Below are 19,521 nucleotides of genomic sequence, written 5' to 3'. Positions count from 1 at the left end.
GCCTCCTCTGCCAAAAATGCTCTGCGGGCCATTTCCCTACTCTAACGGGGATACGGGTGTGTGTTTTATTGGTGTATGTGCTGTGTGTGGTGTGGTGCGAGACTACCTCCCTAACCCGCCCTAACTCTCCCTAACCTGACCTAACTAAACTAACCCGCCTTAACAGAAAAAAAATAAAAAGGGGACTTTTTTAAAAAACAAAAAAGGGACTTTTAGCGCAAAAAAGCCCTGCGACAAAAAAAAGCATTTATCTAATCAGTGGTGTGCGCACTGATTAGCGCTTGTGGCGGCAGGGGGCGTAGAAGTCATTGGGGGGTCCGGCCACTCAGCCCAGAACAGTGGCTGGTTACTTGTACACAGACCCCCACACAAAAAAACTGAAAAATAAAATAAAAAACGCTTAACCCAGAAAAAATGCACTCGCCTGAACCCCCAAAAAAACGCTGATCAGTGATACATCACTGACAGCGGTGGGACAGGCTGCACACACAGGTACAGTCCGTCCACACAGTACACGCCTGCTACTGGTGGCACGGACCGCCTATGGGTGCAAAAAAAAATACGCGTTAACCGAAAAAAGTGTCTGTACCAATAAAAAAAACGCTGATCAGTGATAAATCACTGACAGTGGTGAGGCACGCCGCACACACAGGTACGGTTCAGCCACACAGTAAACGCCTGCTACTGGTGGCACGGACCGCCTATGGGTGCAAAAAAGCACTAGAAAACGCGACAAAAAGCGCCGGCACCACAAAAAAAAAACGCTGATCAGTATTACGGGACTGATCAGCGGCGGGTGGGCTTTAACAAACAGTGGCGGACCGCTCTTTTATAACTAAGAGGGTCCGGACACACGCTTAGGGAAAAAAAAAAGATCTGCGGCAAAAAAAAGGCTCGCGGCAGACCGCAGCGACCCAGCAGGGCTGGGGTCACGCAGCTAAAGGTGCTACGGATCCACGGAGGTACGCTGAAAATTTTTTACTTTTTTTATTTTTATTTTTTTAACCCTAACCTGTCCCTACCTAAATCTAAAGCTATCCCTGGGGATTTCTGTGCCAAGGGGCCACAGAAAGGGGGCAAGGGGCACTTTTTTTTTACTGTGAGGGGATGGTGAGCAGCACGGGGCTCCGTCCTGCTCACGAGATCTCTGTGAAATGGCGGGCAGAATGGAGCAACATGCTCCTAGCCCACCCAATCCCCTCTCATTTCACTGTGATTGGTGTGGCCACTTTGGCCACCCAATCACAGCTGTACTGAGGGGGGTGGCCACAATGCCAGCCCCCCAGTACAGCATGGATGGTGATTGGTGGTGTATACTACACCACCAGTCACCATCTGTTTCCGGGTCACAGGGTCACACGTAACCCTGATGACTCGGAACCACTGCAGAACGCCGGTAAGTAGTTACTGACCTCCTCCGTAACACTGCCGGGATGTCTGCTGATTGAAATCACCAGACATCCGGCTCCGATCCCCTCCCGGCGAGCGGCGGGGAACGGAATCGCAGCACATCGCTCGTCTGAATTGATGAGCGATGTGCTGCGATCGTGGATATGGGGGGTCCTGTACCCCCCTGGGCGACATGCCGAGATGCTTGCTGAACAATTTCAGCAGGCATCCGGCTCCAGTTACCAACCGGCTAGCGGTGGGGACCGGATTTCCCACGGGCGTATGGATAGGCCCTGCGTCCTTAAGGACTCAGAATGCAGGGCGTATCCATACGCCCTGCATCCTGAAGAGGTTAAGACATTATACCTTGTTTATATAGATAGAAAAGAAGATTGCAGCAGGCACTCACCATACTTCAAGCAAAGGCAATATTTATTCTTCATACGTGCAAAAAGATGGCATGGTCGGGTACAGATGCCAAAGACCAGGCTTCACAACAACAGCCATTTCACTCGGCCATGGAATTTCATCAGGTCACAACCTGATGAAACTCCATGGCAGAGTGAAACGGCTGTTGTTGTGAAGTCCGGTCTTTGGTGTCTGTACCTGACCATGCCATCTTTTTGCACGTATGAAGAATAAATATTGCCTTTTCTTGATACTTCAGGTATGTGCAAGTGAAGTGGTAAGTGCCTCCCGCAATCTTCTTTTGTACACTTTTGGATGTTTCTGCTTTCTTGGGATATGAGCACTAGTGTTGAGCGGCATAGGCCATATTCGAATTTGCGATATTTCGCGAGTATATGGCCGAATATTCGTCATATATTCGCTAAATTTGCATATTCGTAATATTCACGTTTTATTCTCGCATATGCGCAAATTCGTGTATGCAAAAATTAGCATATGCGAAAATTAGCATATACAAAATTAGCATAAGCAAAAATTTGCATATGCAGAAATTAGCATATACAAATTTTCGCATATGCGAAAATTTGCACGCCAGTCTCACACAGTAGTATTAGAGCCTTCTTTACACCACACAATCTGGAAGCAGAGAGGGATGATCACTGTGATGTGTACTGTAAAAAAAATAAATAAAAGTAAAATAAAAAAACGAATATTCGTAATTACGAATATATAGCGCTATATTCGCAAATATTCGTGAATTCGCGAATATGCGATATTCGCGAATAAAATTTGCATTGCGAATATTCGTGAGCAACACTAATGAGCACCACCGGGAAGCTTCACACATTTGTCTGCCATATCCCTCTAGCGCGTCCTTGAGTCTCCTGCACAGGAGAGTGGTGGAGGTACTGCCGATATCTATTTCTACTTTTTGCCAAGACCCTCTCTTTGATTGCAACCCCCTTTACATGTTATACCAGACATTGTTGTCTAGAAGCTGTAAAAAATATTGTACGTTTTCAACTTAATACTATTGCAAATAGAGATGAGCGAATCGAACTTGACGAACCCGAATTCGTTATGAATTTCATGAAAAATTTGATTCGCAACGAATACGAATATTGCCGCGATTCTATCACACAAATCGCTTCATTAAACTCCATTTTACAGTGTTCCAGGCTATTGTAGAGCTAAGATGGCGGATCCACATGTGAGTACATGGGGCAGGGGATTATGGGAGGGCGGGAAACAGCGGCGGGAATGAAGGTAGGCGGGCTGACCATGAACCACATGTGAGATGCAGCCTATCAGTGTTCACTGACCCCTGTGATGTCACAGCCCCTATATAATTGGCGGCCATCTTGCCTCACTTCATTTTATCTATGGACTCAGATGGAGAGGACGGGACTGTGTGTGTGCGTGTGCGTGTGTGTGTGTGTGTTTAGCTCATACCACAGCGTTACACTGCAACTGCTAGTCACATCAGCATTAGGGAAAGGCAGGAGTGCAGAGTGCTGTACTGTTACTCTGAGAAGGATCATTGATAGCTAAACCTCCTATTCACGTTATTGAGCATTGCAGCAGAGAGGGGCAGATAGCTGTCAGCTGCCTCATACAGATCTCCAAGCTGCCTGAACTTTCTGAAGCATCTCATCTCCTCATTTTTCAGCTCTATTGAGTTTTTTTTTCTCCACAAATCTTCTGCTGCTCAGAATTGTGTGACAGAGTGCAATTTAGGGTTTAATCCCTGGATTTTTTTTTTTTTGGTGGTGCTGCACTGTTGGGTCCTGCTGCTGTTCAGAAATGTCATATTAGTGTGGACTTTAGTGCCTTTTTACCATTTTTCACCTGTTACTCTGTGCTAAATTCAGTGTTATACCACACGTTATACACCTGCCAGTGTATTAAATAATTTTTTTTTTCCTGAGTACAAATACGCTTTACTGTGGCCTTATCATTGCAAAGGGCCTAAATACAAGCAAATAGCATACCATATACTACCTTTTTTTATGTCTCTGTGCTAAATTCAGTGTTATACCACACGTTATATACCTGCCGGTGTATTAAAGAAAAACATTTTTTTCCTGAGTCAAAATACGCTTAACAGAGGCCTTATCATTTCAAAGGCCCTAAATACAAGCAAATAGCGTACCATATACTACCATTTTTTCTGTCTCTGTGCAAAATTAAGTGTTATACCACACGTTATATACCTGCCGGTGTATTAAAGAAAAAAAAGGTTTTCCTGCGTAAAAATACGCTTAACAGAGGGCTTATCATTGCAAAGGGCCTACATACTAGCAAATAGCATACCATATACTACCTTTTTTTCTGTCTCTGTGCTAAATTAAGTGTTATACCACACGTTATACACCTGCTGGTGTATTAAAGAAAAAAAAAGTTTTTCCTGAGTACAAATACGCTTTTTCAGTGGCATTATCATTGCAAAGGGCCTACATACAAGCAAATAGCGTACCATATACCACCTTTTTTTCTGTCTCTGAGCTAAATTCAGTGTTATACCACATGTTATATACCTGCCGGTGTATTAAAGGAAAAAAAGGTTTTCCTGCGAAAAAATACGCTTAACAGTGGCCTTATCATTGCAAAGGGCCTAAATACAAGCAAATAGCGTACTATTTAGTACCTGTATTTCTGTTTTATACCCCACGTTATACACCAGCCGGTGTATTAAAGAAAAAAAAGGTTTTCCTGCGTAAAAATACGCTTTTTCAGTGGCCTTATCATTGCAAAGGGCCGAAATTCATTCAAATAGTGTGCCATATACCACCTTTTCTTCTGTCTCTGTGCTAAATTGTTATACCACACGTTACACACCTGCCGGTGTATTAAAGAAAAAAAAAGTTTTTCCTACGTACAAATATGCTTAACAGTGCGCTCATCATTGCAAAGGGCATACATACAACCAAGTAGTGTACTATTTAGTACCTGTATTTCTGTCTCGGTGCTAAATTCAGTGCTATTCCACACATTAGTATACACTGGCTGGTGTATACAACAAGTAAATGTTTTTTTCTGCGTATAAATACGCTTAACAGTGCACTCATCATTGCAAAGGGCATACATACAACAAAGGAGTGTACTATTTAGTAACTGTTATTCTGTCTAGGGCATATATACTTTGAAAGGACAGCCGTAAGTAATCGCCTGCTGCTGATCTATACCCTCATAAATGCACTAAGTATGTCAGGCAGGGAAGTGCCAGGACATGCACAGAGAAGGGGCAGAGGCCTACATACGTCAGGCAGAGTTGGCAGCAGACTTGGGGCGAGTGGCAGCAGGAGTTGCAGCAATAGGCCTGAGCTCCCGTTAACACCCAGCGGTCATGTCGTCGACCCATCTCTCCTCGTCAATAGGTTTGCACACTCATCCCCATCATCACAAGCGACATCTGACAACCCCAGTCAAGAGTCGGTGGGTTCCTCAGACACAACCCTCAGTTGGCATAGCCCGGGAGCAGTTCCTGTAATCCCATTGCCTTTGTCCTATGCTGTTCCCTCTCCCAAAGAAGTATCTCATGCTTTGGGTTCAGCTCCACTAGGACGATGTAATAGAGGACAGTCAGCATCTAATGGGCAGCCAAGAATGTGAGGAGACATGCGTACCTTGCTCCGCAATGTGGCCAAGTAGTGATGCGGAGAGTGACGTGGGAGGCGGTGTTTCAATTGCTCAGGGTCCTGAGGCAGACACTGTTGTGGAATACGAGGAGGACATCAGTGACGTGCATACATCTTTTGATGATGATGAAGCCGATCGCAATTGGGAGCCGGGTGCAGAAGCCGGGGCTTCATCATCATCAGGAGAAGAGATTTGCTCTTTGTCTATGAGGCAGCAAGGCGGTAGCACGGTTGGCAATCAGCGTGGTGGTGACAGTAGTGGAAATTCAGGAGCAGAACGTGCCAGGAGAGACCACCGCCTTCGCGGCAAGCTACCATTCAGGGAGTGTGTGAAAATCAGATACTCTGCGGTGTGGTTGTTCTTCATAAAGAATCCGGAGGACCTTAGCGTAGTCACATGCAAAATCTGTGGGCAGAAAGTGTAGCGTGGCCAGGTTCCCAATCTCGGCACCACGGCCCTGCGTCAACACATGATTTGCCACCATAAAGCGGCCTGGGATAACCGTGGCTCCGAGGTAGTGGTCCAGTCTGCCGCATCACCCAGTGGCCATCCGCTCCCTCCTTCATCCAGCCAAGGCTCCACCACCTCAGCCGAAGGGAGCATTGTGTCAAACCATCCTTCTTGCGCTCGTGCTTCCTCCGCTTGTAGTCAGCCATTCCACCTACAATAAACGGCGAAGCCATGTCCAAGAGACAACAGTATGCGCCCACTCATCCAACGGCGCAGAAGTTGAATGTGCTCCTGTCCAAGTTGCTGGTGTTGCAGTCCCTCCCTTTCCAAATGGTGGACTCTGCAGCTTTCAGGGAATTGATGGCTTGTGCCGAGCCGAGGTGGAGAGTCCCAAGCCGTCATTTCTTTGCGACGAAGGCAGTACCAGCCCTGCATAAGTTTGTACAAGAGAAGGTGAGCCAGTCCTTGAACCTGTCGGTGTGTTCAAAAGTGCCCGGCAGCGCCGATCTGTGGAGCTGTAACTACGGGCAGGGACAATACATGTCTTTTACGGCCCACTGGGTAAATGTTGTTCCTGCACAGCCACAGCAGCAACTTGGACAGGTCACACCGCTTCCTCCTCCACACTCTCGCTCCCAGGCAGTTGGTCCTTTTACAGTGTACGCCTCCTCCTCCTCCTCCTTCCCCGTGTCCTCGGCCTCCACTGCACATCCAAATCTCGGTGGCCCTTCATCGTACCACGTGTGTAGGGCACAGCGGTGTCAAGCCGTCCTTCACATGGTTTGCCTTGGCGAACGGAGCCACACAGGGGAGGAACTGCTGAAGTTCATTAGGGAAGAAATACGAGTATGGCTTACTCCACGAAGTCTGGAAATGGGAACCATGATGACCGACAATGGGAAGAACATTGTGGCCGCGCTGCGACGAGGAAGTGTGAACCATTCGCCCTGCATGGCACACGTGTTGAATCTGGTTGTCAAGAAGTTCATCAAGTCTTCACCCCATTTGCAAGACGTCCTGACAATGGCAAGGAAACTGTGCATGCACTTCAGCCACTCGTACAACGCCAAGCACACTTTGCTTGAGCTGCAGCGTCAGATCGGTATCCCACAACATAGTCTCATTTGTGACATTGCCACACGTTGGAATTCCACCCTCCATATGTTGGACAGACTACACGAACAAAGAAAAGCCATCACGGATTTTTTGATGATACAAGCAAATAGGAGTACTCCCCTGTGTAACTTCAATGTGAACGAGTGGCAGCTCATACGTTACACCTACCGTTTTCTGAGGCCCTTTGAGGAAGCCACATTTTTTGTTAGTCCCTCGAATTTCGCCATGAACGACGTAATTCCACTCCTACATTTACTCCAAAAAATTATTGAAAACATGGCTGGTCACGGCAATGGAGATGTTGCGCCTACATCAGAAGGCTACATGAGTCCTGTGGGGGATGAACTGGAGGAGGATGATGAGGGGCAGAGCGGAGCACAGTTTACGGTGGATGAGATGGCCGGTGTTTGTGGTCATTGGACAGGAGGGGAGGAGCAGCCAGAGGAGCTGGAGGGTTATTACGAGGGAGGCGAGACAGAGGACCCAGACACACCGTGGCAGTATGCAGTGGAGATGAAGGCAGGTAGTCCCAGTGAGTCACTGTCACAAATTGCACGATGCATGCTGAGTTGCTTGCGTAGTGACCCCCGAATTGTCAAAATTCGTCAGCGCGATGACTTCTGGATCTCCACCTTATTAGACCCTTGCTACCGGCCCAGAATAGGGGCCTTTTTTACACCCACTGAGAGGGAGGACAAACTGACCTACTTCAGGGAGCTTCTACGTAGTCGGTTGGCCAATGCCTATCGGCCACATGGTCCATCCGCTCGCAGGTCTGACTCGGGGGGCCCTCTGCGCTCACCTTCCACTGCCATGGCTGCTGGGGATGGGAGGGGTGGCAGGAGCAGTACCGGCTCAATCAGCAGCAGCCTGAGTCTACAGTCGCTGATGAGTGGCTTCCTTCAGCCGCATAGTGAAGCTACTCATCGTCAGGACATGGAGCAGGACCTGAACCAGCAGGTGATGGCTTACCTCGACATGACCCTGCCATCAACCGTTGAAGATCCGCTGGACTTCTGGGCAGCCAAACTCGATTTATGGCCGCAATTAGCGGAGTTTGCCCTGTAAAAGCTGTCCTGCCCGACCAGTAGTGTGCCATCAGAGCGGGTGTTTAGTGCGGCCGGGGCCATAGTCCCCCCAAGGCGAACTTGTCTGTCCACTAAAAATGTGGAGAGACTGACGTTTGTCAAGATGAATCAGGGATGGATCATCCAGGATTTCCAGCCACCAATGACAGATGGGTCTAAGTAGATTGACCATGCTCCTACAACAAAATTGTCTCTATTGTGTTTGGTTATGAAACCCTCTGGGGCAGACCTGGGGATTGTACGGCCCATTTGACACATACGGCCCTTTGATTGGCTTTTACCGGCCCGCTCTGATTGGGGGACAACTATGCTGCCTAATCTGGGGGACATCTATGCTGCCTAATCTGAGGGACAAGTATGCTCCTAATCTGGGTGACATCTATGCTGCCTAATCTGGGGGACAACTATGGTCCTAATCTGGGGGACATCTATGCTGCCTAATCTGGGGGACAACTATGATCCTAATATGGGGAAAACTGAAGCTTCTAGCTTTGGGCCTAGAATTTTTTGAAGTTTAGCCGTAGCTAAAAACATGCTTAATGCAAATGTCAACATTGATCTTTAAATGTAAGGGGTTATGAAACCCTCTTGGGTACCACGAATGACTGATCCAGACTCATTCTGTGTCTTTCACAAACTACTTGCCTCCCTGGTGTCTCAGGCCTTGGGCCTATAATTTTTTGAAGTTTAGCAGTAGCTAAATACATGCTTAATGCAAATTTCAACAATGATCGTTAAATTCTCGGCGCTCTGCCAGGGCCTTCTCCTACCCCGCCTGGGCCGATCCGAGGACCTCACTAACCTACTCACTAACTAATCCAATCGCTTATAGCGACGGGCAGTGTGTACAAAGGGCAGGGACTTAATAAACGCCAGCTTATGACCCTCACTTACTGGTAATTCCTCGTTTTAAGATTAAATAATTGCAATCACAAATACCTATCACGAGCTGGTTTCAGCGTGCAACACGCACCTATCCTTGAAAGATAGAGAGATGCTAATCCGTTCAGTGGAGCGCTAGTGCGGCCCAGGACATCTGAGGCCATAACACACCTGTTATTGCTCGATCTCGCAATTGATCGGGCAAGGTAAGGTGTTATTAAAGTCTCTTGGGTACTGCTGAGACCTACTCCTTACTGCTTCTGGTGCAATGTGCAATTAAACACTCTTGGGTAGTGTTATTGTTAAACTTACTGGTAATTTTATTAGTACTAAAATTGAATTTTGCAGAATGCTAACCGTTACACATCGGAACACTTGTTGCGTGTGATTTTTTAATGAAAAAAAAATAGATGGAGAGGGATTAACTCTGCTTAATCATTTTTTGCAAATAGAATCCTTTTGCCATCTGATTTTTTGGAGACAGATGCACTTACACACATGTAATAATTTTTTAAACCAAATTTCAAACATTGTGTGGTTTATTACTTTTGAGAAGAATGTCTTTGGGTGGTCCACCATCCTGCATTATAGAGTCTTCTGAACTGCGGTATATGCGCTTGTTTTTTAAAAAAAAGGTATTTTGTCCGACAATTTCGATAAAATGTTGCGGTTTTTTTGGGAGGATTGTGAAGCCCGGGTGACGGGTGTATAGTGTGTACTCGTGCATCAGTCAACTCCAGTCTGTGTCCGTTAGGCAATATATGGGTTACTGATGCAGCAGAGGTGGGGCCTTGGTCTTGGAATTTCAATTATTTAAAAAAATTGAACATATTGTGTGGTTTATTATATTATAGAAGAATTATATTATAGAAGGGTGGTCCACCGTCCTGCATTATAGAGTCTTCTGAACTGCTGTATATGCGCTTGTTTTAACAAAAAGGTATTTTGTCAGACAATTTAAAAAAAAATTGATTTTTTTTGGGGTGGATTGTTAAGCCCGGGTGTGTACTCGTGCATCAGCCAACTCCAGGCTGTTTCTTTCAGGCAATCTATGGGTTACTGATGCAGCTGAGGTGGGACCTGGGTCTAGGAATTTCTAATTTAAAAAAAAAATTCAACAATTATGTGGTTCATTATTTTTGAGAAGAAAGTCTTTGGGTGGTCCACCGTCCGGCCTTATTGAGTTTTCTGAAATGCTGAATATGCGCTTGTGCTTACACAAAGTTGTAAATTTAAAAAAAAAAATGTATACAATTTTGTTGATTTTGGGGCGGATTGGGAAGCCCTGTGTATACTGGTGCATCAGCCAACTCCAGGCTTTGTCCTTCAGGCAATAAATGGGTTCCTGATGCCGCAGAGGTGAGGCCTTGGTCTGGGAATTAAAAATTTTTGGATTGCGGGTGCTACAAAAAAAGATGGACACACCCTAATCCGTTCAGTGGAGCGTGCCTGCGGCCCCAGACATCTGAGGGCATAGCACACCTGTTATTGCTCGATCTCAGGAGAAGGGGGTTCATCATCGGGAGAAGAGAGTTGCAGGTTGCCCTTGAGTCAGCAAGGCGGTAGCACGGTTGGCAGTCAGCGTGTTGTGGTAGTAGTGGAAATTCTGGAGCCAAACGTGCCCGGTGGAGACCACCTGCTTCGCGGCAGCTTACCTTTCTGGGAGTTAGCGGGTTACCAGCACCGGTCGATGAAAGATAGAGACACGCTAATCCGTTCAGTGGAGCGCGCCTGCGGCCCCGGAAATCAGAGGGCATAACACACCTGGTATTGCTTGATTTCGCAATTGATCGTGCAAAGGTAGGGGGTTATTAAAGCCTCTTGGGTACTGCTGAGGCCTACTCTTGACTGCTCCTGGTGCAATGTATGGGGTAATTAAACACTCTTGGGTAGTGTTTTTTTATTTTTATTTACTGATAATTTTATCAGTAATAAAATAGAATTTTCCAGAATGCTAATAGTTACACAACGGAACGCTTGTTGCGTGTGATTTTTTAATGAAAAAAATAAAATACGGACAGGGATTAACTCTGCTTCATAATTTTGGGCAAAAAAAGTCCTGATCTGATCTTTTGGTGACAGATGCGCTTACACACATATTGAATTAGTTTTTGTAAAAAAATTTCAAATATTGTGTGGTTTATTATTTTTGAGAAGAATGTCTTTGGGTGGTCCACCGTCCTGCATTATAGAGTCTTGTGAACTGTTGGATATGTGCTTGTTCTTACACAAAGGTATTTCTTTAAAAAAATTCTAAAATGTTGTTGTTTTTTGGAGGTGATTGTGAAGCCCGGGTGTGTACTGGTGCATCAGCCAACTCCAGGCTGTGTCCTACAGGCAATATATAGGTTACTGATGCCGCAGAGGTGGGGCCTGGGTCTTGAAATTTCAAATTTTTGGATAGCGGGTGCTACCAATGAGAAATCTTTGACAAAAATTTCATATATTGTGTTGGTTTTTTGGGGGGGATTGTGAAGCCCTGGTGTGTACTCTTGCATCAGCCAACTCCAGGCTGTGTCATGCAGGCAATGTATGGGTTACTGATGCCACAGGGGTGGGGCCTGGTTCTGGAAATTTCAAATTTTTGGATAGCGGGTGCCACCAATGAGAAATCTTTGACAAAAATTTCTCATTGTGTTGATTTTGGAGGGGGGATTGTGAAGCCCTGGTGTGTACTGGTGCATCAGCCAACTCCAGTCTGTGTCCTACAGGCAATATATGGGTTACTGATGCCGCAGAAGTGGGGCCTGGGTCTGGAAATTTCTAACTTTTGGATAGCGGGTGCTACCAATGAAAAATCTTTGTCAAAAATGTCATATATTGTGTTGTTTTTTGGGGGGGGATTGTGAAGCCCTGGTGTGTAGTGTACTAGTGCATCAGCCAACTCCACGCTGTGCCATTCAGCCACTAAATGGTCTCCTCTTGCCACGCTATGTCCACGCTATGTCATTCAGTCACTATATGGTCTCCTGACACTGATGCCACCACCAGGCTCTGTCATTGTGCTGCTGTGCGTCAGTGATTCTAAGAGCGATGCAGGTAATCTGCATGCTATTCTGAATAACAGTATTATTTCACTACCCCAGCACACTCCATATGCGTTTTACGACACAGCAAAGTGTTCTATACCCCTATAGAGGCTGTATGTAGGCTAGAAATAGCCTTTTTTAACATTGATTGGCCGCGAATAAATTCGGATCGAAACAAACTTTTCGGGAAAATTCGGCGAATTGGCCGAATCGAATTTTTGAAAAGTTTGCTCATCTCTAATTGCAAAGTTGCTTTGTTTTCCTTTCTAGAGGCACTAATGAGGTGAAAAGATTTAACATCATTAACATTTTCAGTGTTTATCATTTTTATAAGGTATTCCTGCATTGTTGGATAAAGAACTGCAGCTTCAGTTAACTTACATGAACAAGCGCATAAGAAAACTTGAAGGAGGTGGGTATAAACATTCATTGTCAATTTTGACAGGTAAATGGCCATAGAATAGCGCTTATTAAGGGTCTATTCACACGTAGATCATTCTGTGCAGATTTTATGCGTAAGATTTCAAGCTGTGTTCAGTTATTTCATTTACATTGAAATCTGCAGGAGAAAATCATGAACATCAAATCTGCGCAGAATACTGTACGTGTGAATAGACCATAAAGGGACTATAACCTCCTAATTACTTTGTGGGCATGGCTGAACTAATGATCACTCGATTCTTAAATTTGAAGAATTTATTCTGAGTTATGATACTGTAATCTTTCTGCTGCATTGTGAGGTGTGCGCAATGAAGGCAGGGAGCCAGTTCCCCAGCCTTCTCCATATTCTCCGTCCGGCCTGCCCTGTCCTTAATATGCTAATGAATGCCACAGGTGAATGCTCTGCTCTCTGGGCTCTCACCATTGGCATTATTTAGCATATTTATACTAAGTGGGCCAGACCGAAAATATGGAGGAGGCATGAGAGCTGGGTGAGTCGGCTCCCACCCTCCATTGTGCACAGCTATTACTCAGGATATACTCAATGGATTTAATTAAGGAACCCCTCATTGTACAGCTGTTCACCCACACTATAACCCAGTATATTGGATTTAGTGTGGGTTAACAGGGAGTCAGATTATTTTTAAAGGGGTACTCCGCCCCTAGACATCTTAACCCCTATCCAAGGATAGGGAATAAGATGTCTGATCACAGGGGTCCTGATGCTCCTGCAGACCCCCGAGTCATCAGCTCTCCGAAGCTAGGTTTGCTTTGTGGCTGATGACTCACGATACAGGAACGGAGGTTCGTGACATCATGGCTGCACCCCCTTATGATGTCACGCCTGCCTCCTTAATGCAAGTCTATGGGAGGGGGTGTCCCATAGACTTGCATTAAGGGGTCGGAGTGGGGCATCTTGATGGGGCGGAACCATGATGTCACAAACCGCCAGCCCCTGTCATCAGCCACGGAGCAAACTTAGCTCCGGAGAGCTGATGACTTGGGGGGCTGCAGGAGAGATTGCGTGGGTCCCCAGCAGCGGGACCCACTCCTTGGATAGAGAACAAGATGTCTAGGGGTGGAGTACCCCTTTAAAGGATATATATGTAGTATGGGACCAAAAATCCTAAGGCTGGAATTCCACTTGTTCTTTTATTTTTATTTTTTTTGGGGGGGGGGGGGGGGGTGAACGCCAAGAAAAACGCCAATTCTGCGGCATGGCGTTTTTTCTGCCAAAAAAAGGTGTGGCCAGATGTTAGCTGTACAACAATGAGAAATCGCTGAGTTATTTTTCCACTTTGCATTTTTAATTTTGATGTTTTTTTTTTTTTTTTTATCCTTTTGGCGTTTTTTCACTCTTTTTCAGCTCCTTTGCGTTTTTGCAAAATCGCAGCATGTTGAGCCTATGGCGTTTTTTTACCATAAAATCGTGGTGTTTTTCTCCCATATATACCTATGGGAGTAAAAAACGCCAAGAAGAATGCCATGTGGGTTTTAACTTTGGCATTTTTGCAGGTGGTTTTTATTCTTTTTTGGACTTTAGCAATCCCAAAAAGTGATGGAGATACCTTTTTTTTAATAACATTTTGTAGGGTACCATTAAAAAAAAAATAATAATAAAAAAAAAAAAAGATACAGTAGTGATGGAAAAAATGTATTTAACAAAATGTATCTTTTTATAATGAAATTATTATCAGTTTTTAAACAGGGATCAATTTATGTGTGTTTTCCACTCTTTTTTCTTAATTTTTTAAAGTTTTTTAGGTAGTACTACTAATTGACAGATCGCCCCTGGTCCGTTGCGATCCTTCTGTATAACTTATAGATGCAGTGGCTGCTCTTCTATGGTCCCCTGCACTGCAGTATATATACACCTATTCATATTTCCCACAGAGAGCTGTGATTGGCCAGATGGTTCCAGCCAATCACAACTCTCTGTGGGAAATATGAATAGGTGTATATATAGGATAGTGCAGGGTACTATAGAAGAGCGGCCGGCCACATCTATACATTATACAGGAGGATCACAGAGAGTGTCAGGAGTGATACCTGCTGTGATCTGTCTATTAGTACAGGTACTACTACTTCCATCATGGAACAGTGTTTTCCATTCTGGGAGTAGTAGTACTACCTAAAAAATAAAAAATAAATAGAGAAAAAAAGTGAAACACGTACACACATACACACTTTATTAAAAATGAATTAAAATTTCGTTATTAAAAAAAAAGTTGTTAAATGCATTTTTTCCCATCCATACTGCACCCTTTTTTTTTTTTTTTTGGTACCCAACAAATTTTGAAAAAAACGCCAAAGTAGCAAAAAAATGCAATTTCCACTCAAATGCAAAAACGCCAGAAAAAACGTCAGATGCACATAAAAAAAGGTCAGACGCAAGTGAAATCCTAGCCTAAAACTATTGCTACAATGCAACTTTTTGTAGCATTACTCATTGATTTAACCCATTAAAGGGGTACTCCGGTGCTTACACATCTTATCCGCTATCCAAAGGATAGGGGATAAGATGCCTGATCGCGTGCCACGTGCATGATCGCGGGTGCCCCCAGCTGCGGGACTCCCGTGATTAGGCATATTATCCCCTATCTTTTGGATAGGGGATAAGATGTGTAAACACCGGAGTACCCTTTTAATGATGAAGGACGGGACCCACGGCTAATACAGGACGCCACCGATCACGGTGATGCCCTGTATTAACCCTTCCAACGCGGCGATCAAAGCTGACCGCCGCGTCTGAAGCAAAAGTGAAACTATCCTGGCTGCTCAGTCGGGCTGTTCGGGACAGCCGTGGAGAAATCGCAGCATCCCGAACAGCTTATAGGACACCGGGAGGGCCCTTACCTGCCTCATCGGTGTCCGATCGGCGAATGACTGCTCCCTATGGGAGCTATAACATTGCAAAAAAAAAGTTTTAAAAAAAATGTTAATAAAGATCATTTAACCCATTCCCTAATAAAAGTTTGAATCACCCCCCTTTTCCCATAAAAAAATAAAGCAGTGTAAATAAAAATAAAAATAAACATATGTGGTAATGCCACGTGCGTAAATGTCCAAACTATAAAAATATATTGTTAATTAAACCGCTCGGTCAATGGCGTACACGTAAAAAAATTCTAAAGTCCAAAAAAGCTTATTTTTGGTCACTTTTTATACCATTAATAAATGAATAAAAAGTGATCAAAAAGTCCGATCAAAACAAAAATGGTACCGATAAAAATTTCAGATCACGGTGCAAAAAACTAGCCCTCATACTGCCCTGTATGTGGAAAAATAAAAAAGTTATAGAGGTCAGAAGAGGACATTTTTAAATGTATACATTTTCCTGCATGTAGTTATGATTTTTTCCAGAAGTACGACAAAATCAAACCTATATAAGTAGAGTACCATTTTAACCATATGGACCTACAGAATAATTCTAAGGTGTTATTTTTACCTAAATATGCACTGCGTAGAAACGGAAGCCCCCAAAAGTAACAAAATGGCGTTTTTCTCCGATTTTGTTGCACAATGATTTTTTTTTCCGTTTCGCCGTGGATTTTTGGGTAAAATGACTAATGTCACTGCAAAGTAGAATTGTTGACACAAAAAATAAGCCAAAATATGGATTTTTAGGTGGAAAATTTAAAGGGTTATGATTTTTAAAAGGTAAGGAGGAAAAAATGAAAATGAAAAAACCAAAAAACCCTGCGTCCTTAAGGGGTTAAACTATTTATCGACTGCTGCAGTTCTCAAGATTGCAGACAACTCAATGTATTGTTTCTGACAGCAGCTCGATAGTTAAAATCAGTTAGTAGCATTACAAAAATTCACAGTGTCTAAGAGTAACGAGGCTGCAGAATTACTGGCCACCTGCTGTGTAGAGGACTGTAGCCTCATAGCCCTAAGGGTATGTTCAGACAAGCGGATTTTCACAGCGTATTTTGCTGCGGATCCGCCGCTGAAGGATCTCCTATATACTGGCTTTACATGTGCCTGCTCGGAGCGGCAATACGCAGCTACGAGCAGACAAACTGCGATGTGCGAGTCGACGTGCACATGCTAAGTATACTCACACATTGCGGCAGCTCATTGAGCAGGGGGAACGGCCGTGATGTGTGCGAGTACATTGCGCATGCGCGGCAACTCGCACATCAGTTCAGTGTGTCTGCACGTAGCGGCGTATTGCCGCTCCGAGCAGGCACATGTAAGGCCAGCATATAGAGGTCCTTCAGTGTCGAATTTGCAGCGTAAAATCCGCTGCAAATCCGCTCGTCTGAATGTACCATAAGGCTAGGTTCACACTGCGGAATCTCCAGGCAGAAAATTTCCACACGGAGATTACAAGTGTGGCAAGCGTCGACTGATTCAGTCGGCGCTTGCCACACACAGAATCTCCGGGTGGAAATTTTCTGCTAGGACCGCGCGGACACTGCAAACTCCAATAGACTGCACTGTGTTCCGTGAGTATTTACGCCTGAAGAATGAGCAACGCCATTCTGCAGGCGGAAATTTACAAACGGATTTTTCGTATACAAATTTTGCTTCACAAATTCCGAAGTGTGAATTTGTGAACAGAAACCAATTCACTACACACTACACTTCACTACCACTCTAGCAAGCGGAATTTCTGCCTGCAATTTCAAAGCGGGATTGCAGGCCCAAGGCTAAGTTTCCACTTGTTTATTTTATTTTATTTTTTTTTGGGGGGGGGGGGGGGGTGTTAAAACACCAAGAAAACACCAATTCTGGCACATGGCGTTTTTTTCAGTCAAAAAACACTGCGGACAGATGTTAGCTGTAAATAAATCAAAACAACGCAAAATTCTTTTTCCACTTTGCGTTTTTCAGTTTGGCTTTTTTTTTTTTTTAACCTTTTGCCATTTTTTCACTCTTTTTCAGCTCCTAGACTAAATTTTTGGCATTTTTCTCCCATAGAAGTCTATGGTAGTAAAAAAAAAAAAAGGCAAGGAAAGCGACATGTGGGTTTTAACTTTGGTGTTTTTGCAGGCGGTTTTTATTCTTTTTAGGAATTTTTTTATAACATTTTGTAGGGTACCATAAAAAAAAAAAAGATACAGTAGTGATGGCAAAAATTGTATTTAACGAAATGTATCTTTATTATAATTACATTTTAATTACTTTTTAAACAGGGATCAATTTATGTGAGCAGGCAGGGCACTAAAAATGTAGCCGACAATAATAAAAATGTAGTGTGTGTGTGTTTTTCCCTTTTTTTTCTTTTACATTTTTTAGGTAGTACTACTACTCCCAGCATGGAACACACTGTTCCATGATGGGAGTAGTAGTACCTGTAATAATTGACAGATCACCCATGTCACTTCTGACACCCATTGCGATCCTCCTGTATAATGTATAGATGTGGCCAGCCGTCTTCTATGGTCCCCTGCACTGCCGTATGTATACACTTATCAATATTTCCAGATGGTTCCAGCCAATCACAACTCTCTGTGGGTAACATGAATAGGTGTATATATACACGGCAGTACAGGGGACAATAGAAGAGCGGCCGGCTGCATCTATACATTATGCAGGAGGATCGCAATGGGTTTCAGAAGTGACACGGGCGATCTGTCAATTAGTACAGGTACTACTACTCCCTTCATGGAACAGTGTGTTTAATGCTGGGAGTAGTAGTACTACCTAAAAAATGTTTAAAAAAAGTGAAAAACACACACACTACATTTTTATTATTGTCGGCTACACTTTTAGTGCACTGCCTGCCCACATAAATTGATCCCTGTTTAAAGATTAATTAAAATTTAGCATTTTGTTATAAAAATGTAAATTTTGTTAAATACATTTTTTTCCATCACTACTGCATCCTTTTATTTTTTTTTTTTTTTTTGGTACCCAACTAATTTTGAAGAAAATGCCAAAGGGGCCAAAAATCCAATTTCAACAAAAATGCAAAAGCGCCTGGCGGGCGTTTTTTCTGGCGTTTTTTTTTTCCACACAAAAAAAAAGCAGTGCAAAAAGACAAGTGGAAACATAGTCTCAAACAGCTTCATACAGCTGAGCAAAGATGTACTACAGTTTGTTTTAAAAAAGTGATCAAGAATGCCATAGTGCAGGGGAATTGCTAAAGGGTCAGCCAGTCATTTGTTTCATGAATCAGAATGTTATGGTATATGCTAGCCAAATTTCATAACACGGAGCCTGAGAGCAAACTCAGCTCTACTACAGCAACACGTTAGTAAAACAATTACTACTTTTTTGTAGCATAATATAACAGCAAAATAAGATAGGGGGATATTCTCTGATAAAAGGTTATCCTTTTACTTGTCATTTATTTTAGTTTTGTTCCTGGATGGAAAAATTCAGCATCTAGAAGACAAAATTCTGGCAACGAATGGCAAAGAAGTAGACTTTAAAACCTCCAAAGCTACATGTGAAAACGTTGGTGGTAGTATTGCTAGACCCTTAAATGCAGCTGAAAACAGTGCCATTGTAAACATTTTAAAGCAGTATAACAGATATGCCTATTTGGGAATCATTGAAGGTGCCACACCAGGAGACTTCCATTACTTGGATGGCCAACATGTGAACTACACCAACTGGAGAAGAAATGAACCAAGTGGGAAAGGAAAAGAAAACTGTGTAGAAATGTACACTGATGGCACATGGAATGACAAGGCTTGTAACCAATATCGACTCACTGTTTGTGAGTTTTAAGCCCACTGTTGTGAGTTTAAAGCCTATATAACCATATTGAGTGTTGCATAAAAATAAAGCTATTCATTACCAAACCTCCAGCTTCCAATATTGTCCATACTACCAGTTTGCACAACAACTAAATTGTACATGGTATAATATTTCTATATGTACGGTACCAGTTTAACCCTTAGGCTAGAATTCCACTGAGGTTTTTGACCTACGTTTTTTTCAGGCGTTTTTTCTTGTGTTTTTACCTTCATTTTACCTATGTAACTATGTGGAATTTGCCTATTTTAGCCCCTTTGGCGTTTTCTGTACAAAATTAGTTGGGTAAAAAAAATTAAAATAAAAAGGATGCAGTAGGGATGTAAAATTTTTTATTTAACTAAATGCTTTTTTATAACAAAATT

At 43.6% G+C, this 19,521-nt stretch overlaps 1 protein-coding gene across 5 annotated transcripts in view; it reads left to right on the top strand.

The window, feature by feature from the left end:
* LOC130282596 (pulmonary surfactant-associated protein A-like) overlaps positions 1-19,181 on the top strand; it is a 493,810-nt gene extending 474,629 nt beyond the window's left edge. For all 5 annotated transcript variants that reach the window (XM_056530974.1, XM_056530975.1, XM_056530977.1 and 2 more), the window contains 2 exons: positions 12,336-12,413; positions 18,753-19,181. In XM_056530974.1, the coding sequence (XP_056386949.1) occupies positions 12,336-12,413; positions 18,753-19,129 (455 nt within the window). In that variant the 3' untranslated portion in view covers positions 19,130-19,181. The remainder of the gene's footprint in view (positions 1-12,335; positions 12,414-18,752) is intronic.
* The last annotated feature ends 340 nt before the right edge of the window (positions 19,182-19,521 follow it).

The sequence above is a fragment of the Hyla sarda genome, chromosome 7 (genome assembly GCF_029499605.1).
Source record: "Hyla sarda isolate aHylSar1 chromosome 7, aHylSar1.hap1, whole genome shotgun sequence".
Lineage (NCBI taxonomy): Eukaryota > Metazoa > Chordata > Amphibia > Anura > Hylidae > Hyla > Hyla sarda.
The sequence above is the reverse complement of the archived record's forward strand: the minus strand, read 5'-3'. Positions and strand labels throughout refer to the sequence as shown.